We start from the raw sequence: 18,249 nt of genomic DNA on the forward strand, positions 1-18,249 counted from the left end.
TTATTTAATAATTCAATCATTTCTATATATATATATATTTTAATTCATTTTAATGGTTCAATCATTTCTATATTAAAATATTAATTAATTAATAATTCAATAATTTTTCCATTTTTTACAAACAATTTGAATTTTTTATTTTTATAATAGCAATCATTTTCGAACTATATATATATATATATAAAATAAAAAATGTATTTTTTGAATTAGAATATTAAACTTGTATAATTATACAGTAAAAAAAAATCGAAAATATTAAATTTCTTTAATTAAATTATTTAAAGAAATTCAATTAAAAAATAAATAAATTATAAAATTCGATATAATCAACATTTAAATAAAATGAAAATCAGTTTCAATATTTGAAATGTTAAACTATTGAATTTTCTGATGCAACATTCAGAGTCACGTGACTATGATTCACCATATTTTTCTTGTTGTTGATGAAACTTTTCACCACGAAAATTATTCTCTTTACTTGAAATGATCGGATCAGAAATTTGGGCTGAAAATCACAGCGTTTATCAACGACTGAGTGAATGAAGCCGATGAAAAATCCCCAAAATGACTTTTGAAACTTCTTCTGTCGAGACGCGTCACGTTCTAAAGTGTTACCGAAAATGTGATGAATTTATTGCGTAGAGAACTAAGTGTTAATATAAAGATATCGTCCAGAGTTTTGATATCCACGAGCATGCTGAGAGTATTTAAACGACGCTATGGTTTTGTAGAGAATGTATAACGACGTATATTTTGTACGGTTTCCGTCGCTGTCACACGCTTTTTCGATGCTTTACGAAGGCGACGACGCTCTGAAAAATATCTGATGTCAAAAGTGGCTTTTTGTACTTGAAGAATGTGGCGCCACGCAGGCCTCCTTTACCCAGAATGCACTTCGGCTCTCAGATCGATTCATGGGTTCATTTTCTTTACACGACAGGTGACGGGATCTGAAAAATCTCCGGTGACATCATCATTCAGAGACGACCTGATGACCTGTTTACTGCAAACTAGGTCGACCTATGAACCGCTTAATCAGTATGAAAGTATAGCAGTTTTTTTCAAGTATTTCATATTTTTAAATGATTCAATTACTTCTATATTTAAAGGTACATTTAAAAAAAAAAATTGAGGTTATATTATTTTAAAAATCGATTTTCTTCTAAATTAATTATTTTATTTTTATACATTCAGTTTGATTGTCTAATTCCAATAACTCGAAAATCAATTTTCTAAATTCAGTATTTTTTATTTTGTAGCTTTTTGAATTCAATATAAAAATGTGGAAATAATACTAATTGAAATAGTTGAAAAAAAATGTAACCTTTCAAAAATTTAAATTCAATCATTTAAAAATAATTCAATGTTAAAACGTTACATTTTTCAATAAATATTGTTTTTTTGTTTAACATTTTGAAATTTGAAATTCAACCATTCAATATACTAATGGGACCGAAATACTTCCATAGATCGTTTACATACATTTCTGACCTAATATTACTTTTTACTTTTTTACAGAATCTTTTTCTAAAGAACAATACTCTTAATGACCTGACATTGCAGAAGTATTATCGCTTAAAATTTCTATTAATGTTGTGGCAAAATAAACAGTGAGCATTTAAATAACTAAAATAATTAAATAAATATTCAATATGAAGTACTTTTAAAAAAGTACATGAAACATGTGGTTTAATCCCCATAATTAATTTTTCAGCAGTCTATAAAAATTAATTTTGACAGTTTTTATATACATTTTAAACATATTTATGATAAATAATTTCAACGTATCAACTATTTTAAAATATCCATAAGTCATCTGAAGTTTAATTGATTGATTGTTGTCGTATTTAATGAAATATTGAGGTTTATATCAGAATTAATAAGAAAAACTATTCAGATTCGTAGGTGAACAGAAGGAGGTCGACAATCAAACGTTTGAATTGAATCAGTCACGAGGACTCATTGAACGTTCATGGAAAAATATTTAACGAAAATTCTTCAACAAGAATTTTTGTTCAATTTTTGTGTTTATTTTTTAAGGCAATCAGTGGTTTTGTCGTCAGTGCCAAAGTGTGAGAGGATCCGACGATTCAGAGCTGATTCATTTATTTATTCAGATCAATAGAGTTGTGTATTTATTGTGCGTTACAAGTGGATATTTAGTAAAAACCTGAACTTGTGTTGATGCTGGTGATGTTTGTGCAGCTTCTATGTGCCTGATTTTATTTATTTTTTATTTATTCTGCGTCGCATAAGTTTCGCACAATTTAGTAAAACTTACTTTTTATTTATTTATTTATTTATTTACGTGAATGGAGCGTGTTCCGTTTTTAAAATGTTTTGGAATTAAATGTGATGGAGAAAAATTGTGTCTGAGACTTTTCTGTCATCTAGAAACATTCTTTAGAATATTTTTTATTTTAAATGGGAAAGAAAAAGAAAAGAATGACAAAAAAAAGAATATCAAGAGATTAAACTACCTTTTTCTTTTTTAGCTAAAATAATAATAAAACATTTAAAAGTCTATGGAATTTTGGTAATTCCTGAAAATTGGTGGATAAATACATTTTTTAAATTATAAAATAATGAATACAATTTAAATATTCATTCATTTCAAATATTATGTTGATTTATAGCACCATTTATTTTTAGTTAATAAAGCTTTTGAATATTTTCTCCCGATTTATTAATTATTTTTAATGAAAATGATTGTTTCTTTGTATTATTGATAAGTTAACAAACATTTTTATCAACAATTTAACGACATATAACTAAGTCTTAATATTTCACACTTCGCCTGGAACTGTAATATCTTGGTGAACAGCGCCCTCTGCCGGCTTTTCAAGGAATAACGTACGGGTCAATAAATCCATAAATCATCTTTAATGTTCTCACAACGTTACACTTTCACGACAGAGAAACTAACACTAGTGCCTGCACCAGAGAACACAACCACACTTCCGAGGAAAGTACAAAAATGTGAAAAACAATCATCCCCCTTTATTTTCACTCGAAAAGAAAAAAAAAATCTCATTTTCACTAATAACACTTTTATAAAAAAGTCACGTAACAGTCAAGCCCCGCCCACCACCTCCAAACCCCAAATAATTTACAGCAGAGGCACCGCTGGTTTTCGATTGCTCTTCATTTCAGTCTTTGGTGCGCGATAACATTATGACCACCTGTTTAACATGAGGTGTGGAAGCTGCAGTGGTCAGTACTTTTGGAATTGAGTCATTTGTTTTGCAACAGATCAAACATTCTTAACTCACTTATGGAGACTTTATTTATTATTTCCATTTAATTCCGTTCATCAAGTGAACGAACGGAATGTAATCAGTTTGTGTTTGAATATAAAGTTGCATAATCACTAGGAAATAATATTGTATAAGTGTTTATTTAATGAGAGATTGTTGGCTTTGATTTAAATTATACCCAATATGATTTCAAATGCATGTCATGACGAACTCCAACCGCTAGATGGAAACATTTTCCTGTAGCATTTTAACATGACTGGCTACTAATCTCACATTTTTAAATATAAGGTTTTGTCATTTATTCGCAGTCATTTTTGTTACTGTCTTGTATCACAGTTTGATTTAACATTTCCTAAGATTTAGCAACATTTTTCGAATAAAAAAACAAAAACAATTTAAAGGTAAACTGAGTTTAAAACAAGACAAACTTTAAGAACGAGGTCTTCCTGTGTAAACCCCCAAACAGGAAATAACAACAAAAAAAAACAGAAGATTTGAACCTTATAAAAGTAAATAATAGTTTTCTTTACTCAATTAAAGCAACATTAAAAAAAAAATTCCAGCCATTTGTTGCATTTAAAGACCTCTTGTTAATAGGGAACAAATCTCGGATCATCCTGCTTTATCTTCATGTTTAAATGTGAGGAATTCTTTTGAGATAGATTTTTGTTCCCTTGTCATTACAACGCCTCTCCTATAGGTGGCGCTGAAATTAGCTGAGGTGAAAGTTGCTGGTGTGAAGGAAGATTTGCGTCTTTATTTTTTAAATTAAAGTTATTTCAATAAAAAAAGTCACTTCACTCAAATTAAATGTTTCAAAGAAATGCTAAAATAAAAATAATTTATTTTAAAACCGGTTTCTAAACCTTTTTCTCTTCTATAAGAAATACATTTTAAACCTTTTTTACTTAAATTAAAAACATATATATACTTTTTTAAAACTTCAATCTAATAAAAATATACACGACTTGAAACCCTTTTTCACTTTAATAAAAATTAACCCGACGTTAAAACTTTTTTGTATTTTCATAATTAAATCATAACAAAATACAAACAAAGATGACTTTAACCAACTAAAACCTAAAAAAAAACTATTCAAATAAAGTTTTTGACTCGCAACTTTATTTTTTGCACTCAAACATGTATTCAAAGTTATTCTTTAATTCAAGAAGAATTCATTTTTATTTAAAATAATTTTGATAGATTTTTTAATACAGTAACCTTTTTGATAGAAACTATATCTATTTTTTAATTTAAAAATATATTTTTTAATGGAAGCAACTGAAGTATTGATGGAGTAATAAAGACACAAATCTTTCCTCATATGCTGCGACGTGTTTCCACTGAACCCCTCAACTCTAGAACCGGGTCTGGACTCAGTAAGAACCTACTCACACGTCTCGTCGTTCATCCTCAGTGAGAGCTGTGGTCGTGTGCAGCGGAGCAGCTCACAGCATCTTCATGATTCCTTCACATCGTAAAAAAAAACCTTCCAGCAGCTCCAGGAACATCAATAAATAAAGGCGCTCAGACGAAGGACCAGAGCTGGAATCTGTCGGCGGGGTCGCAGGTGGTCAGTGACGGATGTTCCAGGCGAGCCGTCAAACACATTCTCCAGCCCGGGATGAAGAACAACTGGTTCTACCAGGAGAAAGAACCGCAAGATCTGTTGACTTTTCTTAATGTGGAATTTTTTGGGCTGTGTTTGTTCAAGACGGACTTACACGCTTGAGCTCCCACTTCTGCTCGGTTCCGACCAACGACCTCCCCCCCCTGAACTGGCACTCCTCCAGCTTCACCGCCGCCGACCCCCCGTGCAAACACAGCTCCTTCTGGATGTTGTGCCGGATCTCGTGCCGTGTGGAGAGCTCGAAGTACTGCAGGGACCGGAACGTTATGTCAGGAGCGGAGAAAACTTTAATCACTTGTTCAATTCATAAGGTTTTCCACTATATTTTTGTTAACAGGTTTTTATTAAAAGTAGCTCAAATATTTTTCTTGATGAAAATAGACTTTTTAATGAGAGGAAACTGAGTATTTTGAGGGACATTATTTTGGTCCCTTGTCATTACAACGCGTCTCCTTTAGGTGGCGCTCAAAATAATAGAAAGTAAATAGACCTTTAAAAAAAAGTGTTTTTACTTCCGTCACCGAATATTATCGTCGCATCACACAAACTATTAAAAAAAAATTTTTTTTTACTTTTCAATGTAAATTTTTATAATTTTTAAACGCATTTTTTACATTTTCCAAATATAAAATATAATTTAATAAAGTATTTTTTATTGGCATCGTCACAGAGAAAATACATTACACTTTGTGTCGAATTTTCTCCTTTTTTTCCTAAACAAATACATTAAAAAAAAATAAACAACACAACTGGAAGTACCAGTCGTCTGCAGTATTTGCTAACTAGCATTGAAAACTAACAAAGGATTAAGTAAAATAAAATAGTTAAGGATTTTACTCACACAGACACAGGGATACACAAAAAAACGAATCAATAATAATAAGTTTAAGAATAAAAGCCTTAATAATGTACCTATAACACTTATGTTACAAATAAAAAAATACAAATGACAATAAATGTACATTTTTATCAATTTGTCATCAGAATTTATGTTTTTCTCTAATGATATGGTGTATTTATTTGTTTTTTTTAACTTAATTATTGAACACAATCAGTTACTAAATTCGAAAAATATTTAAATACATTTCTAATTCATTTTGCAATAGTAAAACATATACATTTTCAATAACATTATTTAGTATTCCTGGTGATATTTTTATATTCATGTGTTGCTCAAGGACAGTTGCTGGTTCAGAAGACTTCCTCACGTACCTGGTTCCCTCCGAGTCCGTGGCACGGGTACATGATCAGCTGCTTGTTCCCCTCATTGTTCTCTCCGGCGTCCAGACACGAGTCTTTGCCCACGTTTTTAATCTACACAAAAAAAAAAGAAAAAAGGCACTGAGTAGGATCCGAGTGGAACGCCAACATCACACCCAAGCTGTTCAAACATGGTGAGTGTCTGGATGGATTCCAGCGGTGTCGAGTTTGCTCGGAGCTCCGGGGGGGATCCCCGGCGTAAACCCACATCGAGAGGGCGAGACTGGAAACTCAGAAGGAGTTTGAACTTACTGATCCGAAGAGAAGTGGGTTGAGGTCCGGAAGGAAGGCCTCCGGGTAGATGTTCTTCAGGTACCAGGAGAAACTCTTGCACTGCAGACGCGAGCGCAGATCCAGTCGCTTGGAGACGTTGCCGAACGTTTTCTGATCGACCAGAGAGAGAGAATGAAGAGTTTGATACATTTATCATGTCACGTGGCAGCAGCTTTAACAGGGAGGTCCAGACGTTCCTCGCCACGGATACATCGTCCAGCTCTTACTTCAGCTGCTTCTGTAACCCCAGGTCACCTGAGACGTACTTTCTCAAAAAACACCTTATGTTTCAACACAGCGCTTAAAAATCTGTCAAAATGTTTTAGTACGACTCAATACCAGGCCATACTGTGAGGCTACGTAGTATTACACTGTGAGGATCTGTAGTTTTAATCCGGGAGACTCCGTAGTATTACTCTGAAAGACTCTGTAGTACTTCTCTGCAAGGCTCTGTAGTTTTACTATGAGAGACTCCGTAGTATTACTCTGCGAGGCTTTGTAGTATTACTCTGTGAGGCTTCGTAGTTTTACTATGAGAGACTCCGTAGTATTACTCTGCGAGGCTTTTTAGTATTACTCTGCGAGGCTTTGTAGTATTACTCTGTGAGGCTTCGTAGTTTTACTATGAGAGACCTCGTAGTATTACTCTGCGAGGCTTTTTAGTATTACTCTGTGAGATTTTGTAGTTTTACTATGAGAGACCTCGTAGTATTTCTCTGCGAGGCTTTGTAGTATTACTCTGTGAGATTTCGTAGTTTTACTATGAGAGACCTCGTAGTATTACTCTGCGAGGCTTTGTAGTATTACACTGCAAGACTTCGTAGTTTTACTATGAGAAACTACATAGTATTACTCTGCGCTGCTTCGTAGTTTTACTATGAGAAACTCCGTAGTATTACTCTGCGCGGCTTCGTAGTTTTACTATGAGAAACTCCGTAGTATTACTCTGCGCGGCTTCGTAGTATTACTCTGCAAGGCTTTGTAGTATTCCTCTACGAGGCTCTGAAGTTTTACTATGAGAGACTCCATAGTACTACTCTATGAGTCCTCGTAGTATTACTCTGCTAGGCTTCGTAGTATCACTCTGCGAGGATCTGTAGTGTTACTATGAGAGACTCCGTAGTACTACTCTGCAAGGCTTCGTAGTACTACTCTGCGAGGCCTCGTTGTATAACTGTGAGTCTTTGTAGTATTACTCTGCAAGGCTCTGTAGTTTTACTATGAGAGACTCTGTAGTACTACTCTGCGAGGCTTTGAAGTATTAATCTGCGAGGCCTCGTAGCATTACTGTGAGTCTTTGTAGTACTACTCTTCGAGGCTCTGTAGTTTTACTATAAGAGACTTCGTAGTATTTTCTTTTTTGTGTGTGTTTGAGGATCTGGTCTTAACACGCGTGACCCTAATAACTGAGAGCTGTTGACCCTTAAAGACCACTGGACGTCCCTCCCTGACTTCCTCTTCTTTTGAAGCCTCTGAGCTCCAGCGAGGTTTACAGGGACCTCCTGATGGGTGTGAGCGTTAATAACCTTGAACACACACACATGGATTCCTGTCAGGCGTGGAGGTCCTCCACGGAGCTTCAGCTCCTCCACGGATACGCTTGGACTTGTTCAAGGAGATAATGACGCTAAATACGCTCGTAACCGCAGAGGGAAGAACCCGAGCACACACACCTCTCTGGCCATCTGAGCCGCCTGCTGGTTGCGCCGGTAGAAGATCTCCTTGTAGTCGTCCATCCACACCTCGGCCAGACGCACCTGGTTGCGAGCGATCACCTGCGTGCCCTTGGGGAAGGTGTGCGGGCTCTTGGTGCGGAACACGTGACCCACGATGGAGCAGGGGATGATCTCCAGCTGACCCCCGCACTGCCACACCTGCAGGACCACAGACCATGATGATCATGGATTCCATTCGTTCGTCTCCGCCTCGTCGTACCCTGAAGGACATCTCGATGTTCTCGCCGCCCCAGATCTCCATCTCTTCGTCGTAGCTTCCGACCTGGTAGAAATATTCTTTGGAGATGGAGAAGAGTCCTCCTGCGAAGGTGGGAGTCCTGTGGACGACGACAAGCTGTGACTCTTCAATTATATAGAAGAAAACTTATATTATATATAATAGTTAAGACAAACCTACTGTACACATAAAATATTGCTTCAAAAAAAAGAAACACATCAATGAATTCCTATTTTTTTTAAGTAATTTTTTTTAATTTTTTTTTATTGTTTTTTATTTACATTTTTTTATGAAAGCAACTTATTTTTAAATTGAAAATATATATTTTTTAATTGAAGAAACTTGTTTTTAATTGAAAACAATTATTTTTTTGATTAAAGAAACTTTTATTTACATTCAATAAACTTTATTTTGGTTTGAATCAACTTTAATTGAAGAAAAATAAATATTTCCAATTGAAAAAAATATATTTTCAATTAAAACTTTTTTTTTTAATTAAAAATACATATTTTCAATTACAATTTATATTTTTAATGGAAAATATATATATTTAATTGAAGTAACCTTTTTTTCTTTTTGCAACTTTCATTTTTGATTAAACACTAAAGAATCCGTAATCAAACCAACTGCTCTTCACCTCCTCATTGGTTATCTTCCCGTTTTCCCTTCAACCATCTGCACTAAATAACTTACTATTATACTGTAATATCAACGTAATAAACAAGTTTTCCCATTTGAATATATCTTTTTAAAATATGTCCTATATTTGGAATCTTTTTAAACATCACTATACAGCGGCTTCATCACTTTCATACACGTTCAGCCCTTAACCCTTGTGTTATCCTCAGGGTCAAAGTGACCCGAAAACAAATATGTTTGAGGCATCCCTTGTGTTGTCTCTGGGTCAAGGTCAACAACCTCCCTGGCTTCCATGAATACATATGCAGTGGTGGAGATCGTTCACCTTGACCCAGCGACAACACAAGGGATACCACGAACACATTTGTTTTCGGGCCTCCGGGTCACCTTGACCCTGAGATAACGCAAGGTTATTTTAATTCAAAAAGGTGTGACTGTTTGGGTTTGTGTTCCTCACTTGATGGGATACGTCTCATCTTTTCTCCTCAGTCTCTCGTGGTCTGGAAGGTTCTCCCATCCGAAGGACAGACTCCAGTCGAAGTTCCCTCTGTTGTGGTTCTGGCCGTACGGCGACGGCTTCATGAACTCGAAGGTGTTCAGGTCGATGGTGGAGATGTCAGGACTCACCACCACCGTGGAGTTCTCCGCTATCCTGGCCAGCAAGGGTTCCAGCCAGCCATTGTAGCACTCACCTGTGGACACACGGCTTTGGTTTGAACCAGGGGCAACGATACGATATATTGTGATACTGTAGTATAAAAGGATATATGTGTAGTATTGTCGAGTACTTGACTCTGGTGTTGCAGAATTTACAGACCACATGACTCTTGATGAAGTCGTAACTGTTTTCATTTGTTTTGAAACCAAAATATGTCCGAACATCAGCTTTAAGAGCTGCTGGAGTCGACTGTATCCTCCTGTCCTCAGTTATTGCTAGGATCTTGCGGGATCTTAATGACTAGTGGTCTGAAGATTAAAAGCAACACAAACATGAACAAACATAATGTATTGAAATATAAACAATCAAATAGTACAATACAAAATAATCACCAGGATCTCTCAGAATTTCATTGATTCATTGAGGACGTAATGACTGCTGCCATCTAGTGGCTGGAAGTTAAATTGCAACACAAAATTGAACAAACACTGCGAGGATTCACATGTTAATGGTATATAAATAAAAAATAATGAAATGGAATTGTATTGTATATATAGTTTATTGTAATATAAACCATCAAATAGAATTAAAAAAATAATCACCAGGATCTCACAGAATTTCATTAATTAATTGAGGACGAAATGACTGCTGCCATCTAGTGGCTGGAAGTTAAATTGCAAAACAAAAGTGAACAAACACTGCGAGGATTCACATGTTAAAAGTTTATAAATAAAATGGAATTGTACATAATTTATTGAAATATAAACCATAACAAATGATGGTAAAAATATAATAAAATAAATAAACTTAAAAAAAAAAACAATACAGTACTGTTGTATATCGATACGGTATTTAAATATTTAAGTGAATCGATATTTTCTTACACCTCTAGTTTGAACTTTGGAAGCCGCTTTTTGTAAGTAAGTAAGTAAGTAATATTTATTTATATAGCGCTTTTCGAGACCAGGGTCACAAAGCGCTTTAACAATCAAAACAATACTCAAAACAGTACATACTTCAAAGATCAAGACAACACCGAGAACAACACAGGAGTTCGAGAAATTCAAGGAAAAGCCTGAACAAATAGAAACGTCTTAAGATGTTTCTTAAAGGAGTCAGTAGATCCATCAAGCGCAAAGAGAGAGGAAGATCGTTCCAAAGCTTAGGAGCAACAGCCTGAAAAGATTTCTCTCCTCTGGTCCTGAACCGTGTGCGTGGAACCATAAGTAGATTCTGATCCACAGACCTCAGAGCCCGAGCTGGGGTGTAAGGCTGGATCAGATTTGTGTGTGTTTTTGTGTGTGTGTGTGTGACTCACAGTGGGCGTCCAGGAAGGTGAGGGTGTCCCCGGTGGCCACCGATGCCCCCAACAACCGGGCGGTGATGAGACCCTTGCGTTCTCGCTGCCGGACCACTCTGACCAGGTTCAGCCTCTTCATGTACTCGTCCAGCTGCTCCTTCAGATGAGCTGCCGCACAAAAACAAACATTGATGATCTTGAATCACCGAAGGAAGAATGAAACCATCTTTTCTTCCGGCATCACGCTCCGCTCGGGAAAAAGCCGACGGACCGGTTTATGGCGACGGATCACGTCCAAATATAAGTGACACAGTTGAACCAGAATAACTTGTCACTAGAATATAACCAGCTGTGAGTCACTCAACATCAGTGTTTTATGAAACTTTTCACACCAATAAAAGCGGACGTTTATGATGGAACAGTAGTTTGGCTTCGTTCTCAGCAGTTGAACCATTTATTTTAACAATATTTACACAGTGTAAAACCTCAAAAGAACACAAAGAACACAAAGTGGAACTCTGAAACGACATTTTCTTGCTTCAAAATGATTTAATTCACACATAGTACTGGCAAGAAAAACTTTGTATGCAAAGAAAAGTGAGCATTTATCAGTAGAATTGCTGTTTAATTTAATCTGATCCACAAAGAGTGTTTTAATTGAATAAAATCCAAATTAACCCTTTTTTTTTACCTTTTAACAGTGTATATTGTGAGTTTTTGGTCATTATATTCTGGGATTCTGTGACCAAAAGTGTTAGAAAATTCACCAATTATGTTCCATATACAAAATCAAAATATTTATTTGGATTAAAGCAACTTGTTTTTAATTGAAAACATATATTTTTTATTGAATCAACTTGTTTTTTAACGTGTTTTTTTTTTTAATGTTATATTTGTGGTGCTTTATCAGTCAAACTGAATCCAACAAGGAGCCTAAATCTTTAAGAAGTCCACGTCTCTGCCTGAACAAATTGTTAAACAGGAAGTACGAGTCTAATTTTTAACTATTTACTTTATTCTTAGACGCTCAATTTATCTTTATTTTCTCATTTTTTCATTACGTTTATCAAACAAATTCCTTTCCTTCCATCGCTGTTTTACCCTTATGGTTGACGTTTATCATATCTGTCCCTTATCTTATCTTAAAAACTGACATGCTTGTAGGTCACCATATCGTGGACAACAAGGAAAGGTTATTGTGGGAAAGTTTGTTTAACAAATGGTACAAATAAAGATTTTCCTGAAGCAGCAAAAAGGTTCTAAAACATAATCGAGGGAATTTGTCCAGAATAGATTAAGAACAAAATGTGACTTCCAAGGATAAATGAACAACTTGTGTTTTTGCTTTCAAATCTATATTTAAAAGTTATTTTATGGCTAATATTTCAATAAATTGTTCATTAAATAAAATGTGATTGTTTTATTTTATTTACAATTAACATGCAAATAATCACAGCGTTTGTTCATTTTTGTGTTGGATTTAAACTTCAGGCCACGAGATGGAAGCCGTCCGTTAAAATCCCGCGATATCCTGGCGAGGACTGAGGACGAGAGGATGCAGTTACGATGTTGATCGACAAAAAGGAACCTTAATGGTCTGTTTAATTATTCATTATTGAATTTTTAAATGTGATTTCAAGATTTTGAATGAAAGGGCAAATGCATATTTTATATATTTAATTAGTTTTTATAAATAATAAACAAAAATGCAACGTTTATGCCATAAAATAAGTTATATTAATATGAATACTATTTCGAAATTTAAAATAAAAGCAATTTATTCTCAAAAAATTTAAAATATTACCCATAAAACGAACAATGCAAAAAAGCCTGTAAACATAAAGATGTAATAATTTGTATAAAGTATAATAAAATTATATCCTTAATCTATTTCTACATGTTTTATTGAATTAATTTATGACGTGATTTTGGTCGAAGTCAAAAGAGGTTAAGTATTCAGCAGCAGTGCACGTGTAAAGACAAACACACTTCACAAGGATATTGGACACACCTGTACACACAAGTACACAACACGTACAAACACTTAACAGGAACTGAAGAGACGCCACTTTGAAGGAACAAGATCTGCAGGTGCAGAGAGAGAACGTGGAACCTGCTGCTGTACAGGAAGTCAAGAACGCCATCGCGACATCACAGCCAGGGATATCCTCAAATAAATCAACACTTATCCCCTTATTAAGCAGCACGGTATCAATGTATTCATTTTTTATCTTAGTTACTCATAATTTATATTATTTTTCACTTTTTCATTTCAAACATTTCACTTTTTAAGATTAAAACTAGGGTGTAGGAAAATATCAATAAACTTAACAATACACTTACAGTATATCGCATATATTTTTTTCCTTTTAATTTATATTTTGTATTAATACTTTATGGTTTATATTTCAATACATTATGTTTGTACATTTTTGTGTTGCATTTAAACTTCAGAACACTAGATAGTCATTAAGGTCCTGCAAGACCCTAGCAACAACTGAGGACGAGAGGATGCAGTTGACTTGAATCAGCTTTTCAAGCTGATGTTTGGACATATTTTGTTTTTAAGAATAATGAAAGTAGTTACGACTCCGTCAAGAGTCATGTGGTCTGTAAATTCTGCAACACCAGAGTCAATACTGCATCCTCTTGTCCTCAGTCATCTCGCAGGATTCCATTGTTTGCGGAGTATTATCATAAATTAAAAAAAGTATATACAGTATTATATACACTTTATTGAAATGTCAACCATAAAATAACTTAAAAGCTATAAAAAAGAAAATATCGATACATCGCTGGTAAATATGGTATTTAGAAAAAAATTAATTAAAGAAGAGAAGGAGATAAAGAACGACCTCCTCACTCATTGAATGCTTCCAGGAGTGATTCATGTTAACAACCACTCCTTCCCTCCGACTTCTCTGCAGCATTAAACCTGTTCACGAGTCGCCACCGTCCTCCCGAGGAAACTATTTACTGGCATTTTTTGTTCAGAGGCCACAGTGGGAACACTCGTTCCTCTCCGCTGGTTCTGTGGCTCAACCAGCAGAGCCGCACATCCAGACGCATGGAATCAAACCCACAAGCCTGGGCAGGGTGGTCCAGGTCAGAGAGTGTGGGGGGGGGGGCGGCGGGAGAGGGGCTTACCTTCCACGCTGGCGTCGTCCACCAGGATGATCTCCTTGAGGAGGATGGCGGGCGAGGTGTGCAGGACGCTGTAGACGGTCCTCAGCAGGGTGCTCCAGGCCTCGTTGTGGAAGACGATGATGACGCTGGTGGTGGGCAGGGGGGGGCAGCGACGGAATTTCTGTTCGATACATCTGCGGAGACAAAGATGCGAGTGTCCAGAGAGGCGGCTGACCAGCACAATGGTCCAGTTATTACATCTACACCCCCCCCCCCTTCCCACGAGGTGTCTGTTTCAGCCTCTCTGGTCCAGAACCTGAGAACCTCAGTCAGGGGCGACAAGTGAGGAGGAGGTTTGTTTTTTTTAATTATTATTATTTTTTTAAATGCAACTAATAATTCAATTATTTTTCTTTCAGAGTTTGACTTAAAATCTTCTTAAACATTTTTATTTTGAAGTTTCTTTCAGGTTTTTTTGGGTCCAACTTATCATATGGATGTTGATATAGTAAAATAAATAATAATTAATTCAATTTATAGCAACTTTTAGCAACACTTTACTGGGTAAAAGAGGAACAAAAAAACGTACAATTATCCATACAAATAATTCCTATAGAGTACATTTGTTTGTTTGTATGCACTAAAGTGATTGTTAAAAAAAATACTTCTTACATCACAAATCCAGTATATTATACAGATATTATATTCTTAATGAAATACTATTTGAATAAAAATCTTCCTATTTAGTATTTGAAAATGTATTTGATTATTATTATTATATATTATATATTATTATTATTTTTAACAACAAATTATGACAAATTAATTGAATATATTGTATATTTAGTACAGAAAAAACTAGTTAAGAAACTGTGGGTAAATATAAAAAGCAACATTATGAAGAAAAAAGCAATATATAGAAAAAGTATGTAAATTGTTGTTTTTGATCATTCATTTTTAATTCAGTGAAAAATTAAAAAGAAAATATTGTCTTTTTTTACCCAAAGACTTTGAAGTTTCGATGGTGCCAATTGTGTATTAAAGTGATTGTACTGTTGAAATGTAACTAAGTAAGTAATTCATTTATATTTGTAAACGCTTTTCTCAGACCAGGATCACAAAGCATTTAAACAAAGTAAAGTAAATACTTTAAAAGGTCAAGACAACATAAAGAAAAACATGCCCTAAGAAAATAAAAATAAATAGCCTGAAGGTAATACAAAGGCAAGAATTCTGAGCCGCTCTAGTAGAAGAACTTACATTTCCCCGATCCTTAAAACTCTTCACTGGCTGCCAGTTTCTTTCAGGATCAACTTTAAAATTCTGGTTCTTACTTTCAGATCTATTCATTATTAGTCATATTGTGTGTTGGAAAGATGGTTGAACCTACTCGGGGGGTCTTGTGTCTGGACCCAGACCTCTGCTCAGGGAGATGCGGTCGCTGGCGAACAGGTTAAAGCAGTGTTTCTCCTCGCCTTTCTCCTTCTCCTTCTGCTCCAGAGGGCTCAGGGAGTCCGTGTGGAAGGGCTTCCCGTCGGCCCCGGGGGCCAGGGGGTTCTGAGGCGGTCTCTCCAGGGCCGGCCGGAGCTCGGCCGGGGTGTAGTGACCCGGAAGACAGGACGACGCCCGTCCGTTGTTCTGCTGCCGCACGGGAGCTTTGATCTGCATCTTTGGTATGACCTCCCTCAAGTTGTTCACGGCTCCCATCACCACGTCCAGCATGGCGTCCCGCTTCACCGCGATCTCCTTCAGCCAGGGGTCTTCCTGGGGACTCTGGCTGCCCACCTCCCATTGCATGAAGAAGACGAAGGTGACGAAGACCAGGGCCACCAGGGCCAGTTTGAGAGGGTGAAGCCTCCTCCGTAACACGCGGTGGAACGTCGACATTCTTCTCCGGTGAAGAGGCTCAGGCGTGGATCAGCTCTCAGCTGGAACCACAAAATTACAATTACAAATTAAGTTGTTTACGAGTTAACAAAGAAATGCAGAATGTTTCCACCGTGAAAAACTTTTTTGCAAGATTTTAACAAGCGTTTACTGCTGTCTTAAAGAAGACAACAGTTGATACCATTAACCAATATTTATGTGGCCTTTGTGATCACATATCATGTACAAATGCTTCTGATGGATAAAATATGTTTTATTTAACTTATTAAATATCTGTGTTTGAGTTTTTTTAAGTTTAAGTTTTTAGACTTTAGACTTTCTTTTATTGTCATCGCACAGAAAACACAGCAGTGTAACTGGCAACACAATTCCGTTGCTTGGCAACCGTTAAAAGAAAAACAGCAGAGAGATGTATGTAAAAAGCATAAATGTAAGTTAAAATAATGCAATATAGTATAAACAGAATAAATAAATAACATTATAAATATTGCATATAATAATTAATCTATATAAAGTATAAATACAAATAAGTTTACAATAGTGCTGATATGTTATAACATATTTTAGTATCATAATTGTAAATTAAAGTTATTTTAAATTAAATATTTCGATTACAAATGAAAGATTAATATTTTAAAAAGTAAAAAAACTACAACTTTATTTGTTGGTGATGTGACATTACTACACTTTACACAAAAAATTAAAATACTTTTTCTTGTGGATCTAAATATATGAATAATGTTTATTAATAAATTAATATTTTGCAGATTACATCTTAATCTTATTTAATAATTTATTTGATGATGAAATATGAAAAGAAAACTCGATTTAATCACTGTGTCGATATTTTCTAACACCCCTAATATATATCGTTAAATTTATATATATATATATATATATATATATATATATATATATATACCGTAGTGTCTGAAGTTTTGAAAATCTAAAAGTATACGTTAAATAATCGTTCAAATTCACGATAATAGGCTGAATATTCTTTTATTTTGAAAAAAGATTACATTTTCTGCAGATGTTTTTAAACATTTTATAAGTTAATAATTTTAATTAAACATTCTATTGATTTTATTTAAAGTCATGAAAAACGAGTCAATAGTCAGTTATAAACGTCAGATACATCGTTGACAAAAACGTCTTAAAAAGGCTTCTTCCTAAAGAGTAAACGAGTTATAAAGCACTTATAAACACTTTAAACAAGAATATTAATATGAATTCACTCATAAAAACATCATATTTCGAGTGAAAGCAGAAGTTTACGCACCATGAGTCAAGGAAGGAGGTCGTTTGCTTTAAGGCTGTCCAGGATTCGAACCCTCGACTTCCTCTGCTGCTCGACACATCATAAGTCACTCGTCAACTCCAAACGAGTTTCGAAGGATTAAAAAAAAAAAAGAAAAAGATTTGATCAAACTTCCGTCTCGTTGGATCCAGGTGAGCTCCGCTCAGGTAGAAGGCGGGGACGCCCCACTGCGCATGCGCGTAAACCAAAACAAATAAAGTTTGTAAAAAAGAAGAAAAAAAAAGATGGATAGAAAGTTATTAAAGACTAGAATAAATGGAGAAAAAACGTATATTTATGATTTCTATGGTGATTTCGACGCGTACCTGTTTTGAAGTGACCCGGCTCTTGTGTCGAGTCCCTCGCGGGGAATAATGCCGTCAAAGGGGTTTGTTCGGCGGGTTATTCACTGGGGCGGTTGCCGGGTAACCGGTGGCGGAAGAACGCTGCCTCAGACCCGGACACACCGCGCATCCAATCACGTCCTGGGAGAAGAAAAAAGAAAAAAGAAAGAAGCAACCATCAGGGAGTCGTGGCGCTGCTTCCAGAACGCGTTTGGGGGGAGAAAAGAAAAAAAAAAAACAACGTCTCACCTCAGAGCTGATCCTGAGTCCACGACCCGTCCTGGTCCTGGTCCTGGTCCACGTCAGGAATCCACTTTATTGTGTCCATTAAAAGTGACTCAAGTCTGCACTTGTTTGAGATTCGCTGCAAGTCCACGTGTCTCCAGCAGCGATCACGGAGAAGGTGACACAAAAGAAAAAGAAAGAAACTTCCCCACTTTAAATAAAAGTATTTATTTGAAGAGATTTAACTTAAAGTTTCATTCTTTCTTCAAGGACACTTTACATACAGAGGAGGAACAAATAATATCTCATTCCTTCATATAAATAATTTCTTAAAAAATCAATTTGCTGGTTTGTTTTTACAGTAATCCTGTATATTTAGCTCATTCCAAATTAAATA

The 18,249-nt window shown here is 35.4% G+C and overlaps 1 protein-coding gene across 1 annotated transcript; it reads right to left on the reverse strand.

Annotated features, from left to right (window-relative positions):
• Window positions 1–2,864: 2,864 nt before the first annotated feature.
• galnt3 (UDP-N-acetyl-alpha-D-galactosamine:polypeptide N-acetylgalactosaminyltransferase 3 (GalNAc-T3)) lies at window positions 2,865–17,968 on the reverse strand. Its single transcript, XM_087803692.1, has 12 exons — window positions 17,610–17,968; window positions 17,266–17,471; window positions 15,487–16,024; window positions 14,118–14,290; window positions 10,989–11,138; window positions 9,470–9,704; window positions 8,356–8,473; window positions 8,094–8,294; window positions 6,400–6,531; window positions 6,100–6,201; window positions 4,982–5,134; window positions 2,865–4,898 (listed from the first exon to the last, which is right to left on the reverse strand). The coding sequence occupies exons 3-12, from the start codon at window positions 15,981–15,983 to the stop codon at window positions 4,785–4,787; spliced, it is 1,875 nt and encodes a 624-aa protein (XP_087659818.1). The 5' UTR covers window positions 15,984–16,024; window positions 17,266–17,471; window positions 17,610–17,968; the 3' UTR covers window positions 2,865–4,784.
• Window positions 17,969–18,249: the final 281 nt, after the last annotated feature.

Source organism: Callionymus lyra, chromosome 12 (genome assembly GCF_982586985.1).
Source record: "Callionymus lyra chromosome 12, fCalLyr1.hap1.1, whole genome shotgun sequence".
NCBI lineage: Eukaryota > Metazoa > Chordata > Actinopteri > Syngnathiformes > Callionymidae > Callionymus > Callionymus lyra.

Bases quoted from the DNA above. Each gene is read 5' to 3' on its own strand.
- galnt3 (XM_087803692.1), bottom strand. From the start codon at position 15,983: ATGTCGACGTTCCACCGCGTGTTACGGAGGAGGCTTCACCCTCTCAAA. The intron at 14,291-15,486 runs GTAGGTTCAACC...TTGTCTCCGCAG, and splicing joins CCAGACACAAGACCCCCCGA to ATGTATCGAACAGAAATTCC. The intron at 4,899-4,981 runs GTAAGTCCGTCT...TTCTCCTGGTAG, and splicing joins AGAAGTGGGAGCTCAAGCGT to AACCAGTTGTTCTTCATCCC.